This window comes from Myotis myotis, unplaced genomic scaffold (genome assembly GCF_014108235.1).
Source record: "Myotis myotis isolate mMyoMyo1 unplaced genomic scaffold, mMyoMyo1.p scaffold_m19_p_23, whole genome shotgun sequence".
Taxonomy (NCBI): Eukaryota; Metazoa; Chordata; class Mammalia; order Chiroptera; family Vespertilionidae; genus Myotis; species Myotis myotis.
In genome coordinates this window covers 6,824,132-6,839,088 of record NW_023416328.1, presented here as the reverse complement: position 1 = coordinate 6,839,088, position 14,957 = coordinate 6,824,132, and the positions used below count along the sequence as shown (strand labels likewise).

The window sequence follows — 14,957 nt, the reverse complement described above, 5'->3', positions numbered from 1 at the left end:
TATACCTCCCATAGTAACTTGGCCGGGGTCATACCAATAGCATTTTGTCTGTATTTTGTCATACACATAGCCATAAATTTGGCTTAGGTAAGACACGTTGCTGGGAGAACTAAAAAAAAACACCCCAAAATTGTGCTGCTTCGAGATCTGGGTATTACCTCTAAGGAAGTTTTCCCAAGCTGTCACGGCAGAAACCGCAGCGGTGACACATGTGGACAACACATGACTCCCTGACACAGCTGAGTGCGTGGAGCTGAGGGTGCTCCTGCAGCTGTTCTCTGCGGCCTCGATAGAAGCAGAAGTATTCAGTGTGCACAGCGCCGACTCCGGCTGGTTAGCACAGGAGGGTATACAACATGGTATTGATGAGGCCCCAAACGCTGTGCACATCCGCTTCCCATGAGGTTCTGCGCTATGATTTCGCACCATTCTTTTGGGGCTGTGTATGTGCAGCTGCGAGTTCATTATTTATGCATATGTTTACGTCTCTCTATATATATCTCAGTAATAACTTCAAGATGTATTGGGAGTGAGCCCTGGTAACAGCCCAACGGCCCTGGCCAACAGATCAATTATTCTGCTATTGATAAAATGGAGCAACAGCAGAATTTAGGGTCTAGCCCAGCCTTAGGCAAACTACGGCCCACGGGCCAGATCCGGCCTGTTTGAAATGAATAAAATTAAAAAAAAAAAAGACCGTACCCTTTTATGTAATGATGTTTACTGTGAATTTATATTAGTTCACACAAACACTCCATCCATGCTTTTGTTCCGGCCCTCCGGTCCAGTTTAAGAACCCATTGTGGCCCTGGAGTCAAAAAGTTTGCCCACCCCTGGTCTAGCCCATTCCCCCCCCACCCCCCCAGAAGCCGCAGCGAGAACTGATGCAGGGAAAGCAAGTGTGTCGCTTGGAGCAGCTCTGATGAGCACGTGGCCCCGAGAGACGGACAGAAAGCCACTCACTGAGGTTCATGAAGGGATTGCAGTTTGCTCGCCTGTCTCAGCCTTAGATTCAGACTTTTCAGAGCAAAGCACTCTCTCGTTCTGCTGGTGTCACAGGCGAGCACGTGAGAGCCAAAGAGGTGGGGCCATCCTCCGCTCTCCTGGAGGGTTGGCTGGTAGGGGAGGAGCCGGGTCTCCTGGCCCCCACGCAGGCCTCTCCTCCCGGCCACGCTGCTTCTCCCCGAGGCTCTTCTGGCGTCGGAGCTAAACACACAGGCTGTGAGGACAGACTGCGGCCTAGACCAGTGATGGCGAACCTATGACACGCGTGTCAGAGGTGACACACGAACTCATTTTTTTGGTTGATTTTTCTTTGTTAAATGGCATTTAAATATATAAAATAAATATCAAAAATAGAAGTCTTTGTTTTACTATGGTTGCAAATATCAAAAAATTTCTATATGTGACACGGCACCAGAGTTAAGTTAGGGTTTTTCAAAATGCTGGCACGCCGAGCGCAGAAGGTTCGCCATCACTGGTGTAGACCATGGCTCTGCTGCAGGCGGGGCGTGGAGCTGGGCAGATGAGCCACTCTGTGCCTCAGTTTCCCCCTCTGTGAATTGAACATGATGATAACATTGCTGATCTCACAGGGTTCTCCTCCTGAGGATTGAATTATTTTTTATGTTTTTTTAAAAAATTGATTTTAGAGAGAGAGGAAGGGAGAGAGAGAGAGAGAGAGATAGAAACAGAAACATCAGTGATGACAGAGTCATTGATCAGCTGCCTCCTGCACGCCCTTTACTGGGGATCGAGCCCACAACCCAGGCATGTGCCTTGACGGGGAATCGAACCGCCACCTTTTGGTTCTTGGGTCGATGCTTAACCACTGAGCCTCACCAGCCGGGAGTATTTCTTGCACTCACATTGGAAAATGAAAGATCAAGAAAGCTAGTGCTTAAAAAAAAAAAAGAAGCTTATTTCCTTGTGGAAGTGGAGAGTAGAGTGGGTTTCTCACACAGCTGGTGTGGAGAGAATGCGACTCTGACACAGACCCGATCGGCTCAGTCACTTCTGTTTCTGGCCTAGCCTGTGAGAGCTTCAGGTCTGTGACCTCAGAGCTAATCCATTATCCATATCGGGCCCAATGTTCAGTCATAGCCTGCAGCTTCTGCCCAGAAGAGAAGCAGCCATCATTTTTATATGCTGCCAGCACTGCTTTGATGATTGGAATTCTTTCAGCTCGGTTTGAATTAGGCTCTGCATCTGATTCAGTGTGAGAGTGACAGCCAGCACCTGTGCGAGCTGCTCCTGCGTTGTCTTCGGGAGCTGTTCGACCATGTAAAGTCACAGAATATGCAGCAGCCCAAGTTCTAGTCCTCACTTGGCTACTGGCTTTCCGTCTCGCATTTACTTAAACTCTGTGTTCCAGTTTCCTCACCGGAAACATGAAGAGATTGGGTTGGATCGGCACGTGAAGCTACTCCTCTGCCTGGTCCCGAGGACGCGCGAATAACGTTGGGCTGAACGAGCTCGCTCGCTATGCAGCCTGAACATATAGATGTGTTGCTACTAACTTACGGAGAATTGATCTCTCTCTGTAACTTAAGAGTTGTGGGGTACTAACATTCTCTATGGCTTTGGGGGGCATGGTGTGTGTGTGTGTGTGTGTGTGTGTGTGTGTGTGTGTGTGTGTGATCCATAAACAAAAGAGGTAAATTCTCTGGCTCGAGTTCGAAAGCTGAGTCGCTCTCCTCTCCAGTGCACCAGCTCTCGTAATCCAATCGCACTGTTTCTTGACTGCCTGCCGGTCTGAACCTGCTCTTCATCACTCACTCACTCGTTTCATCCCTTTCAGGATGATGTTTACGGCCTGGCAAAGAAGTGCAACCTGACGGAGCGCCAGGTTGAAAGATGGTTTCGGGGTCGGCGGAATCAGGACAGGCCTTGCAGGATGAAGAAATTCCAGGAGGCTTGGTAAGAAGGACAGTCCCAGCTTCTGAAGTGCTACAATTTTAAAAAAAATATTTATATTTTTATTGATTTCAAAGAGGAAGGGAGAGGGAGAGAGAGAGAAACATCAATGATGAGAGAGAATCACTGATCAGCTGCCTCCTGCACGTCCCCTACTAGGGATCAAGCCCGCAACCCAGGCATGTGCCCTGACTGGGAATCGAACCGCGACCTCCTGGTTCCTAGTTCAATGCTCAACCACTGAACCGCGCTGGCCGGGTGAACCCTATTTTTTTCTCTATCGAAACAATCCTGGAAGACAAGCTGTTGTTCAACTTATGTGACCATGTTCTCCAGACCTGTACACCATCCTTTTAGTGCTTGGCTGTGTGACCTGGGAAAACCCCAGTGTCTCAGCTCCACAGTGGGAACATACCCATATTCCTCTTTCTTAATATGTGTGGGCGGGTTGATGAAAGCTCTGTGAGGCATTATACAAATGGAAGGAACAAATGTCATTTTTAATATTCCGTTGTTGCTTCAGCAGTCATTAGCTAAAATAGCCGTAATTAAAAGAATTTACTCTGCAACGCTATCAACATACAAATTGTAGAAAAAAGATTGGCATAATGAATAGGGTATGCCATGTCTCCATCACCAACCCTAATAGCTCTCAACCGGGCCATCCTGTGTCACCTCTGCTCCGCCCACTCCTCCCATCACAGATATTTTTGTGGGTTGATTTTTTTACTTTTACTGAGATATAGTGACATACAGCACTGTATACAGCTACGCATACAGTATAATGACTTGGCTTACATATATGGTGAAATGACTGCCGCGGGTTTAGTTTATATCCTTCATTTCATGGAGAGAAAAAGGAAAAAGAAAGTATTTTCCTTGTGAGGAGAACTTTTAGGATCTACTCTCAGAAACTTCCAAATATTCCATACAGTAGTGTTAAGTATAGTCACCATATTATATATCATATCACTGGCGCTTCCTGATCTTATACCTAAAAGTTGCTACCTTTTGACTGCTTTCCTTCAATTATGGCTGAAGATCACTTCTGAAGTAAATTTCAGACGTCGTATAATTTCATTAGTAAGTATTTTAATACATATCTCTAAAAGATACATACCACAGTAACTTTAAACATAATTGCAATACCAGTGTCATACCTTAAACAATTTATTTCATAATAGCAAATATTCAGTGTGTTCATTTTTTCCTTACCTGACTCAGATCTCCTCGACAGTTTAGTTTATTCGAATCAGGATCTAAATAAGACCCATGCCTTACAGTTGGGTTGTGTCTTTTTAAGTCTCTTAATTTCTAGGTCTTTCTCCATCATGACAAAAAGGTAATCTTTGAAAATATGCTTTTCCAAGGCAATACTAAAAGGTCGGGCCACATAGAAACCTTGTTACTGGGAATTAAATGGAGATAAAAGAAATGATTTGATAATACTTACATCAAACCATCATTTATTGTGTGTCAGGAAGTAGGCTAAGCAAATAATAATAATAATAATAATAATAATAATAATAATAACAACAACACAACTGCCTCTTATTGGTGCTTACTTCCTACTAGACACTATGATCTGTATTTTTCATAAATTATTTTCAATTCTTTTTACCTTTTGAGGCAAGTTTTGTTTCCATTTTACAAGTGAAGAAGGTGGGCTCCCTGCGCTTAAAACTGACCTAAAGTTGCGGCCATCTAAGTGGCAGAGTCTCGCGATAACGTAGATGGATCTGACTCCAGAACACTCGTGCTTTCTGCCGCACCAGATGTGTCCCCCTCCAATGTCCACCTCCCTTACCAGACTCTCCTTTCTGTTGGCAGCTGGCGATTTGCATTTTACTTAGTGATTACTGTGGCTGGGATCGCGTTTCTTTATGATGTAAGTTGTCTTTTTTATATTTTTGGTTGGAACTTGTCTTTAATTTTTAAAATCCCTGCCCTTGATTTCCTTAGGATCTAGAGCTTTCCACGAGATAGTAGCTCATAGCCCTCTCACCCCTCTGAGGCCTGAGGAGTGGCCATTTCTAGCCTGTCTTCCAGCGCCTTCATTGAACTGAGCATCTGCCAAGTTCATCTTTAACCCAGTCTCTCCCTGTTTCCACTTGGGCAACTCATGCACCCACTAAACTGAACCCTGACAATCACAGAACATGCCTGGCATGTCCCCACTTAGGGATTTTAGCACATTTCCCCTCTGCCAGGAATGTCCTGCCCTTCCCATCTCTCTACCTGTCCAACTCCAACCAGCCTCAGAGCAAATGCCACTTGCCCCATGAAGACTTTCCCTACTGGTCCATCGGAAACCAAATCTCTCCCTACCATTATGTAAACAATGACTAAGCGATTGTAAACGGAATAGTCCATTGTTTGTAGAAAGTGAAAGACAGGCAGCTTTTAGAGACTGCTCTCAGGCTGCTCTCAACTTCTCTTAAGATACTTTATTGCTCCAGCTTATCTGATTGCTACAGAAGCAGTCATGGATTTGGTTCGGAAATCATTCTGTTAGAAGAGGCATCGTTGGAAATGCTCTGTGAGTCCGGACTGGTTTTGGTCCCACATTCACTAGTCCAGGGTGTTGAATAGCCACGTGTGTGGATACCTCCTGAGGAAGAGACGTGCAGCGGGATGCAAAAGTGCATCTTTCTGCGCTGCCTGCCCCTGTCAGTGACATCAGGAGGAGCTTGCGTTTTCTGCTGAAGCCAGCCTTTGATTCTGACAAACTTTTTTCCCCCCAGAAACCTTGGGTATATGACCTCGGGGAGGTGTGGAATGGCTATCCCAGACAGGTAAGGACCTCTGATGCAGTCCCCCACTGCTTCAGCCCTCAGACCCCCGATACTGTCCCCCCTGCATCAGGCCTGCGCCCCTGTCCTGCTCTGTCCACGTCTCTGCAGGCCTTTTTCTCCTCTGTTGGAGAAGGAGAAAAATCCTAACTTACCCATCATGTGTCTCATTCTATTAGTGTGTATACAGTCATTATGTGTTTTGAGTTTAAATTTACCATCTTGCTATTTTATCTTCTATTTATACTACCTTATGCTTTTCCCTTTTTTTTTTTGTTTTCTCTTCTTACATTTTTATGGGACAATCAAGTTTTAAAAAATGATTATTCCACTTCTTCCCTTATATAGCTTTTCAGTTATGCATACTTTATTATTTTAGTAATTATCCTAAAGATTACCATATACATCCTTGAATTATTAGAATGAATGCAGATTCGGGTTCCTGGGGAATGTTATATCAATAGGTATAAGCAGTAGTTTTAGCCTTAAAATGAGTTACATGGCATTAAAGTGAATACTCTCCTTTTTCTCAGCCCTTGCTGCCATCCCAGTACTGGTACTACATCCTGGAGATGAGTTTTTATTGTTCTCTCTTACTCAGCCTGGGCTCTGATGTGAAGAGGAAGGTAAGTGTCTCACAAAGTTACTTTATTCATTATTTTTCCAAAGTTTTTATCCCCGGCCCCAAATCTTAATCTTTAAATTGTATTTTATATGTGTTAAGTTCTGGTTCATAGTTTTGTTTTTTGGTTTTTTTTTTTGCTTTTTATAGCACATAGAATAGTGCAAATTTTATTCATACTTTGGTGCCTAGGTAAGTATTTGTAGTGGAACATTATATAAACGTTAACACTGAAGCTAATCAAATCATTTACTCAAGAAATAGAATTGAAAAAAATCATTTATGTATTTTTGTACACACACACACACACACACACACACACACACACTCAGGTAGGTTGATCCTGTAATGATTCTGTCTTTTTTTCATTTCTTGAAGCAATAAAACCTTTTATTTTTTTAGTCGTTGATTTTTCTTTATCATGTACAAGGTGCATTGAGTACTTTTTAAAAAATGAAGTGTAGAGATATGTCATATGTTTGTAAACACATACCTTCAGAGACATAAAACGGTTAGGAGTTGGGTAAAGCTCAGACTCTGGGGTCAGATTGCTGGGGTTTGCATCCTCGCTTGACCCTCACTAACATCTTGAGCTAGATGGTTAAACCCCCCAGCCCTGATCTCCTTGTCTATAGCACGGAGCGGAAAAGAGTTCCTATCTGCTCTGCTTGCCGTGGGGATTAAGAAAGTTACACCACATGAAGCACTTCCTGGTATACAGTAAGTGCTCAATAAATTAGGCTATTATTATCGTCGTGTTTAGTCCCTTACTTTGGCCACAAGGAAACTTAAATCTTTTAAGTTTTTTTTAAAAAGCACATTTTTGAAATATTCACATACCATACAATTCACCCATCTAAAGCGCATAATTCAGTGGTTTTGAGTCTAGTCACAGAGTTCTGCCGTCGTCACCACAGTCAAATTTGAGAACGTTTTCATCACCTCAGAATAAATTACTCCAGCGGTCAGTTCCCATTTGTTTTAACTCCCATGGCCCCGGGCAATCACTCGTCTGCTTCTTGTCTCTATGGATTTGTCTCTTCTGGACATTTCATATAAATGGAGTCACACAATATGTGTTCTTTTTGTATCTGACTTCTTTTACTTTAAAGCGTAGTCTTTGCAAAGTTTATTCATGTTGTAGCACGCGTCAGTATTTCATTTCTTTTTTTTTAATAGTCCTTGTATGGATATGCTGCATTTTGTTCATCCACTTATCAGTTGATGGGTATTTGGGCTGTTCCCACCCTTTTGGCTTTTATGAACAAAGCTGCCATGAACATTCAGATACAAAATTTTGCACGGACATATGTTCTTATTTCTCTCGGGCACATACCTCAGAGTGGAATTGCTGGGCTCGGCGGTAATTCTATGGTTAACCTTTTAGGGAACTGCCCGGCTACTCAACAAAGCAGCCACCACTAAGAGCGATTTGCAAGGGTTGCAATCTCTCCACATTCTTGTCAACACCTATTGTTGGTCTTTTCTGTTACAGCTGTCCTGGTGGGTGTGACGTAGGATCTCCTGGGGCCTTGATTTGCATTGTCCTGATGGTTAATGAGGTTGAGCACATTTTTGTGGACTTAGTGGCTATTAGTACATCTTCGCTGCAGAAAACCTTTGTGTTTTTATGCTCAATTGTGGTACCTTTCTTAGCCTGGGTTTGCTAGTGTCGGTTATTCCACTTTTATTTGTTATCTCTTTCATATGCAACACCTCTTATTTCATTTGTTGTGTAGTGTTTGTTATATGTCTGTTTTCCTTTTTGGAATTAGACGCGGAATAAACAATACGTATAAATGTACACAAGAATATGGTTGTGTGTGTGTGTGTGTGTGTGTGTGTGTGTGTACACATTTACCCAGCGTGGGGCTGTGGGAGAAACAGCAGATGTCAGGACTTAGATGACAGATGACAGGTGATCTCTCAAAGTAAATTACTTTATCAGTGAGGATAATTCTTGTCCTATCTCCCTCACAAGGATTATGTTTAGAATTAAAGTGAAAGTATTTTACAAATTTTAAAACATGCAGATGTTGTTAGTTTTTAAATCACCATCGTCATCATCATCATTAGTTCTTCCAGTGTTGGGAACTAATTGCACTTTCTTAATGGTTTCCACTTCCCCTCCTTCTGTAGGATTTTTTTGCTCATGTCATCCACCACCTGGCCGCTCTCAGCCTGATGAGCTTCTCCTGGTGCGCTAACTACATCCGCAGTGGGACCCTGGTGATGATTGTGCACGACGTGGCCGACATTTGGCTGGAGGTAAACGCTCACCATTAACACACTGGTAACAACAGGACGTCCTTGGCTTCGGTACCCTCACAGGAAGAAGCGTGTGTGAGGGTCCAGCAGGGCTGTGTGTCCTAAAAACAGCCACAGTCCACAGATGACTCTGGGTCCCCAGATCTTCAAGCTCAAAGAAACAAAACTTTTATTTTTATTTTTAAAATATATTTTTGTTGATTTCAGAGAGGAAGGGAGGGAGAGAGAGAGAAACATCAATGATGAGAGAGAATCATGGATCGGCTGCCTCCTGCACGCCCCCTACTGGGGATTGAGCCCACAACCCAGGCATGTGCCCTGAGTAGTAATCGAATGGTGACCTCCCAGTTCATTGGTTGATGCTCAACCATTGAGCCACACTGGCCAGGCTGTTGTAGGATCTTGTCCTTCTAGATCTGGGTTCAGCAAACTTTTTGGTAAAGAGCCAGATAGAAATCTAGCGTTGTGCACCACATAGAATCTCTTGTCACATATTCTTATTTTTTCCTTTTTGTTTTTCTGTTCTTATTCTCCTTTAAAAATGCGAAAACCATGCTTAACTCAAGAGCTGACCAGGGTTAGCCTGTAGACCGGACTGTAATTTGCCAAACCCTGTTCCAGACGTAACCAGAAGCCATTTCAAAGCAACTGTCTACTATTAAAATATGAGCTGTGTAGAACACTTTGTTTCTTGTATGTAATCATTATTAGCCATGTAAATCCCAGTCTGAAGGTCAAGATGATTACATTCCCTTCAGGGCAGCAGTCGGCTTAGCCAAAGGCTTGTGCCTGGGTTTCTTTTCCACTTGCTACCCCCTGAACGTGGCCGTCACGGCTGTAATCACCCCGCTCTCTGATCCTGTCTCAGTAACTTGCCTGAGTGTGACCACATTGGCTGGGACCTAAGGACTTTATGCTACCCTGTTGCTTCTAAACCCTCCAGTTCAGCGGGCTTTGCTGTGTGTCCACTAGGAAAACAGATTCATTGTGTTATTTAAAGGGACTTAGACATTGGAGGTGAACATAAGCCCAAGGTTGTCCCTGCCAGACCTCCCTCCCCCCATCCTGTCAATGACACCAGACAACTCCTTAGGCAACCAGGCTTTCCATCCTTAGCTGTAACAGAAGACCTACCTGACCCTTAAGTATGTTGTAAAGTTGAGCTCATTGCTGTTAGATGTTCTGAGGACCTTCGGTAAAAAACACAGCAAAATAGCCATAGCTGGTTTGGCTCAGTGGCTAACAGACTGAAAGGTCGCAGGTTCAGTTCAGTTAAGGGCATGTACTTCGGTTGTAGGCTCGATCCCCAGCCCTGGTTGGGGCATGTGTGGGAAGCAACCAATCAGTGTGTCTCGCTCACATCGATGTTTCTCTCTCTCTCTCTCTCTCCCCCACCCTTCCACTCTCTCTAAAAAAAAAATCAATGGAAAAAATATCCTCGGGTGAGGATTAACAAAAAAACCCCACACATAAGTTATCAATATCGCAAATCTTGTTTCATCTGTTTCCCCACTCACACTCCACCTTTCCCCCTGATTGTTTGGAAGCAAATCCCAGACACTATATCATTTATAAATGTCTAATTTTAGAAATGTGTACTAATATTTTATCTGAACACCATTTTTTTTCTTTGTTTTCAGTCTGCGAAGATGTTTTCTTACGCTGGATGGAAGCAAACTTGCAATACCCTGTTCTTCATCTTTTCCGCCATATTTTTCATCAGCCGCCTCATCATTTTCCCCTTCTGGTGAGTAGACGGTGCCCTGCGGTCAGCCCCCGCGCCAAGGCAGCCTGGCACGTTGGTCAAGTCGGAGCATTGTCCTTTCTTTCCTTCATCTCCAGTTACTTGTGCCAAGTTCAGGGGGAGAAAGAACATGAAGAGACCCTTTTCACATAATCAAAGCAGTGCCGCCGGCGGGTGTGGTTCAGTGGTTGAGCTTCGACCCATGAACCAGGAGGTCACAGTTCGATTCCCGGTCAGGGCACATGCCCGGGTTGTGGGCTTGATCCCCAGCGTGGGGCATGCCCGAGGCAGCCGATCCACGATTCTCTCTCATTACTGATGTTTCTATCTCCCTCTCTCTTCCTCTCTGAAATTAATACACACACACACACACACACACACACACACACACACATATAACAAAAAAACTAACGCCTCCCTCTGTGGAAGAGACTCATGACAAAGGGAGGTGGGAACTGTGTGACGGGCGGGCGGGCGCACCTCCGCCTCTCGGTCCTGCCCATGAATGTGGGTCTTTCTTGTGAGGAACGGCTTTTCCAGTTACTCCAGTGAAGTGTCCGTGGCCGGCTCTTTAAAGGAGAGGCTTGTTCCGTGTGAAAATTATAGTGATTATAACCACCAGTAATTGCAGGCCAGCCCCTGGGTTAGGCCCTCTGTGTGTCTTGGCACTAGTCAGCACAACAGATACGCCCGCTGTCAGGGCTCCCGGCTCCCAGGTGAGGAGAGTGAGACTCTTTTCCTTCTCCACGGTCACTGGGCCCAACAGTGGTTTGCGTGTCCTTTCGATGCTGATGGGCTCTTGATCCCAGGGCTGGCAGTGGAGAACCTGTGTCTTCCCTGACAGCCATTCCTTTGGCCAGAAGCTTCACTCTCCCTGTGTGGGTTGACAGAAACCAGGAGAAAAGTGGGAGGCAGCCTTGGATGGCTTGGAAGGAACAGGTTATCACCAAGCAGGGTCTGGGGGCTAGTCTAGGAGTTTCAGTCCTCTCAGCAGGAAATGTAGTGCTACTGGAGATCCGCAGTTCCAGGGGTAAGAGCCGGAGCCAGGGTAAGGCCGGATTCCCGGGGGCTGGACTGCACCCCTGACTAGCGTCCAGGGAAGTCTGGGCAGAGGACAGGGCGCGGCCCTCCTATGGGAGCAGCTGCATTCTTTTTATTTTTCATTTTTAATTGATTTCAGAGACAAAAGGAGAGGGAGGGAGAGAGAGAGAGAGACACATCAATGATGAGAGAGAATTATTGATTGGCTGCCTCCCGCACACCCCTTACTGGGGATCAACCCCACAACCCGGGCATGTGTCCTGACCAGGAATCGAACCACCACCTCCTGGTTCTTAGGTTGATGCTCTACCACTGAGCCACGCCAGCTGGGCACATCTGCATTCTTTAAACCAGGACTGCATGTCTTGATTAGACATTTTCTGGCCGGGAGAGGCAGAGTGCAGTGGTTAAGTTCATGGATGCCAGGCAGTCCTGAGTTCAAATCCTGGCTCTATACTTACTGCCTGTGTGATCGTGAATAGGTTAGATCATTTATCTGCACCTCTGTTTCATCTGTAAAATGGAAATAAGGGTCGACATGAGGCTTAGCTGAAATAATACATACAAAATAGTTTTGAGCAGTGTCTGTGACATACTATCAGTAAATGCCAACTATTAGTACAAAAATGATGAATGAGTCTTGTAGACTTTGGAGTTTAATCTGGAATCAAATCTGAGATCCAGGCTTGTTCTGTTCTTCTTGGTTGATGAATCGCATTGCTGTCACTTGGCTTTGGCGGAGCAAGTGTGCTTGTGAAATCAGAAGATTGCACGATAGTAATTAATGAGGGGATGAATAGTGACTTGCAGATAACCGTTGAGCTGTGGCTTTTCAGTGTGAATTTCATGGTACCCTACGTCCAGGGTTTGCCCATCGCTGACTCCTGTTATGGTCCACGTGTCCCAGCTATCTGTATCCACATAACAAACCTTCTGAAAATGCAGTGGCTTAAGACAGCGGTGAGCAAACGTCTCCTTAAAGGACCATGGAATAACGATTTTAAGCCTGTGAGGGCCACATATGGTCTCTGTTGCATACTTTTCTTTGTATTGTTTTGTTTCTTTTAAAATGTGCCAAACCCAGCTTAGCTCACAGGCTGTAGAAAATGGGTCGCAGGCCAGATTTTGCCCACAGTTCATAGTTTGCAGACCTCACTCTTAAAAGTACAACGTTTATTGATTATTATTATCGCTATGGTTCTGGGAATTGACCGGCCTCAGCTACGTGGTTTGCATCCATGTGGTTACAGGCAGATGGTGGCTGGGAAGTCAGCTGAGGTTTTCTTGAAGGCTCCCTTACCCACATGGTAGAGGTAACACATACAAGCAATGTGGATGCTGATGGTTGGTTAGGGCTGCAGCTGGGCCGTCAGATGGAGCAGCTACACATGGCCCCTCCCTTGGCCTGACCTCCTCATAGCTCAAGAGAGATTGAGGCAGTTCAGCCAATGTGGCTCAGTGGTTGAGCATCGACCCATGAACCAAAGAGCTCATGGTTCGATTCCTGGTCAGGGCACATGCCTGGGTTGCAGGCTCGATCCCTAGTGTGGGGCATGCAGGAGGCAGCGGATCCATTATTCTCTCTCGTCATTGATGTTTCCATCTCTCTCCCCCTCTCCCTTCCTCTCTGAAACCAATAAAAACATATTTTTAAAAATAAAGAGAGAGTGAGGCAGATGCTGTCTCTTACAACCTCGCTTCAGAGGTCACACCACGTCAATTCCAGCCGCGTTTTCTACAGTGGGTCCACGTCAGGGAGTCCGGCTCATATGAAAGGGAAGGAAAATGAGTCTCCATTTCTTGATGGGAGCAGTTTCAAAGAATTTGCGGATGTATTTCACAAGCAAGCCCCAGGGAACACGTCAGTCTGGGGAGCTCTTTGAGGGCCTCTAGTATTGTGCTGTGGTTGGCTTTTGATTTAGCAACAAAGGACGCTCCCCTCGCACTTTCCCATGATGTCTCAGAATCAACACACAAGCGTCCTCTTCCCCAGGCAACAGCTGGCCATAGTGCTGGGGTTGCGTGACTGTGGAGGTGGCGAGTTGCTTTCCCACACATTCTTGACTTCAAAAATCCCACGTCGAGAACTCATTCCCATGCCTGCATTTCTGGATTTCAAGGAGAATTAGTCACATGCATTTGGCATGGTCTTGACCTTGGCACTCCAGTGAGGTCAGAGAGCTGTCTTCAGGGAGTTAGAGATCGCAAGTCAACCAGTCTTAACAGACTTGACTGTAATCATCTCTTTCGCTGGTAAAGGTTTTTCTCTGCTGATGTTGACGGATGTGCGTTGTCTGGAGGTGGAAGGAAACCTCACCGAGTATTGGACGTTTGGGAGAAGGGCTCGCAATGCTTTTGGAAAGAATCCATTGCAGTGCCTTGCGCTCCAGCTTAAATCGTTCTCCCAAAAGTTTGAACATGCCGCTCAATCGCTCTGTGATGCCAAAGAGGAAAAGCGAGTCCCCGTTGTTGCCTGTTCCAACCGTCTGTCCCGGCCCTGTCCCTCCGCACACTCCTTGCAAGGCTGTTTTAGGAGTCCAGATCGGCTGGGGTTTTCCACGGAGCGAACCATGTGCAGAGGGGAGACGACTTAGGGTTCAGACGTTTCAGAGCTGCGGTGGGAGGCAGTGGGCAGCTCCGTTGCTCTCGTCTTTCCAAACGCCTTTGTTGCACCCTTGGGGGTGAGCTCAAAGGTTGATCAGGGAGAAAGCAGACCCATGTGACATTTTTCTGGAAGCTTCGCGGGAAAGGACTGGCGCTTGCACATTACACTTGTCTCCCTTTCTTTGGCTTTTCCTGGATTTCCCCCAGCCGTGAGCACATGCGCTTTCCCTGGGGAGTTTCCTTTGGCGTTTGTACCACGGGGTCGCCTCTCCTGCTCTTCACGGGGTTTTACTCAGCTCATTCCCAGTCACGGGCAGCAAGAGTGAGTGACATGGATTTTCTAAACATGTTGCTCTCGACATTAGGCAGAAATTCCAATTGGCACTGTCCAAATTGCTTTAATCCAATTGCCTGGTTACCCCATTTGTTTGCATGTTTACTCAGAAGTGTTTAAACCTCAGGCTTATGTTTTTAAAAAATATATACTTTTATTGATTTTAGAGAGGAAGGGAGAGGGAGAGAGACACAGAAACATCAATGATGAGAGAGAAGCATTGATCTGCCTCCTGCACACCCCCTACTGGGGATGGAACCTGCAATCTGGGCGTGTGCCCTGAGCTGGACTCGAACTGTGACCCTCCTGGTTCATGGGTTGATGCTCAACCACTGAGCCACACCAGCTGGGCTAAAGACTATTAATACGGACCATTTTCTAAAAATTTTTTTTTACAAAAACAAACAAAATCATCTCCAACTGTGAATAATACTCAGCTCCTTAGCTCCCAGGGCGGACATGCTTGTGGAACCTTATTGTTCACCCCTGGCCTGTGGGCGTCAGGTGGCCCCCTGGGACGCTTCCCACGAAAGGGTTTCTGTGGGTGATGAGAACATGGAAATGCTTGGAATGGCGACGAGAGAGAGGACCGTTTTAAGGAAAGAAAAGACCAGGCTGCGCTGAAGGCACCCAGCA

The 14,957-nt window shown here is 45.5% G+C and overlaps 1 protein-coding gene across 4 annotated transcripts in view; it reads left to right on the top strand.

The window, feature by feature from the left end:
• Positions 1-14,957, top strand: part of CERS3 (ceramide synthase 3) — a 59,240-nt gene that overhangs the window by 30,078 nt on the left and 14,205 nt on the right. For 3 of the 4 annotated variants that reach the window (XM_036355664.1, XM_036355663.1, XM_036355666.1), the window contains 6 exons: positions 2,801-2,919; positions 4,747-4,804; positions 5,661-5,711; positions 6,242-6,334; positions 8,470-8,598; positions 10,239-10,345. In XM_036355664.1, the coding sequence (XP_036211557.1) occupies positions 2,801-2,919; positions 4,747-4,804; positions 5,661-5,711; positions 6,242-6,334; positions 8,470-8,598; positions 10,239-10,345 (557 nt within the window). The remainder of the gene's footprint in view (positions 1-2,800; positions 2,920-4,746; positions 4,805-5,660; positions 5,712-6,241; positions 6,335-8,469; positions 8,599-10,238; positions 10,346-14,957) is intronic. The other variant, XM_036355665.1, reaches the window with a different exon arrangement.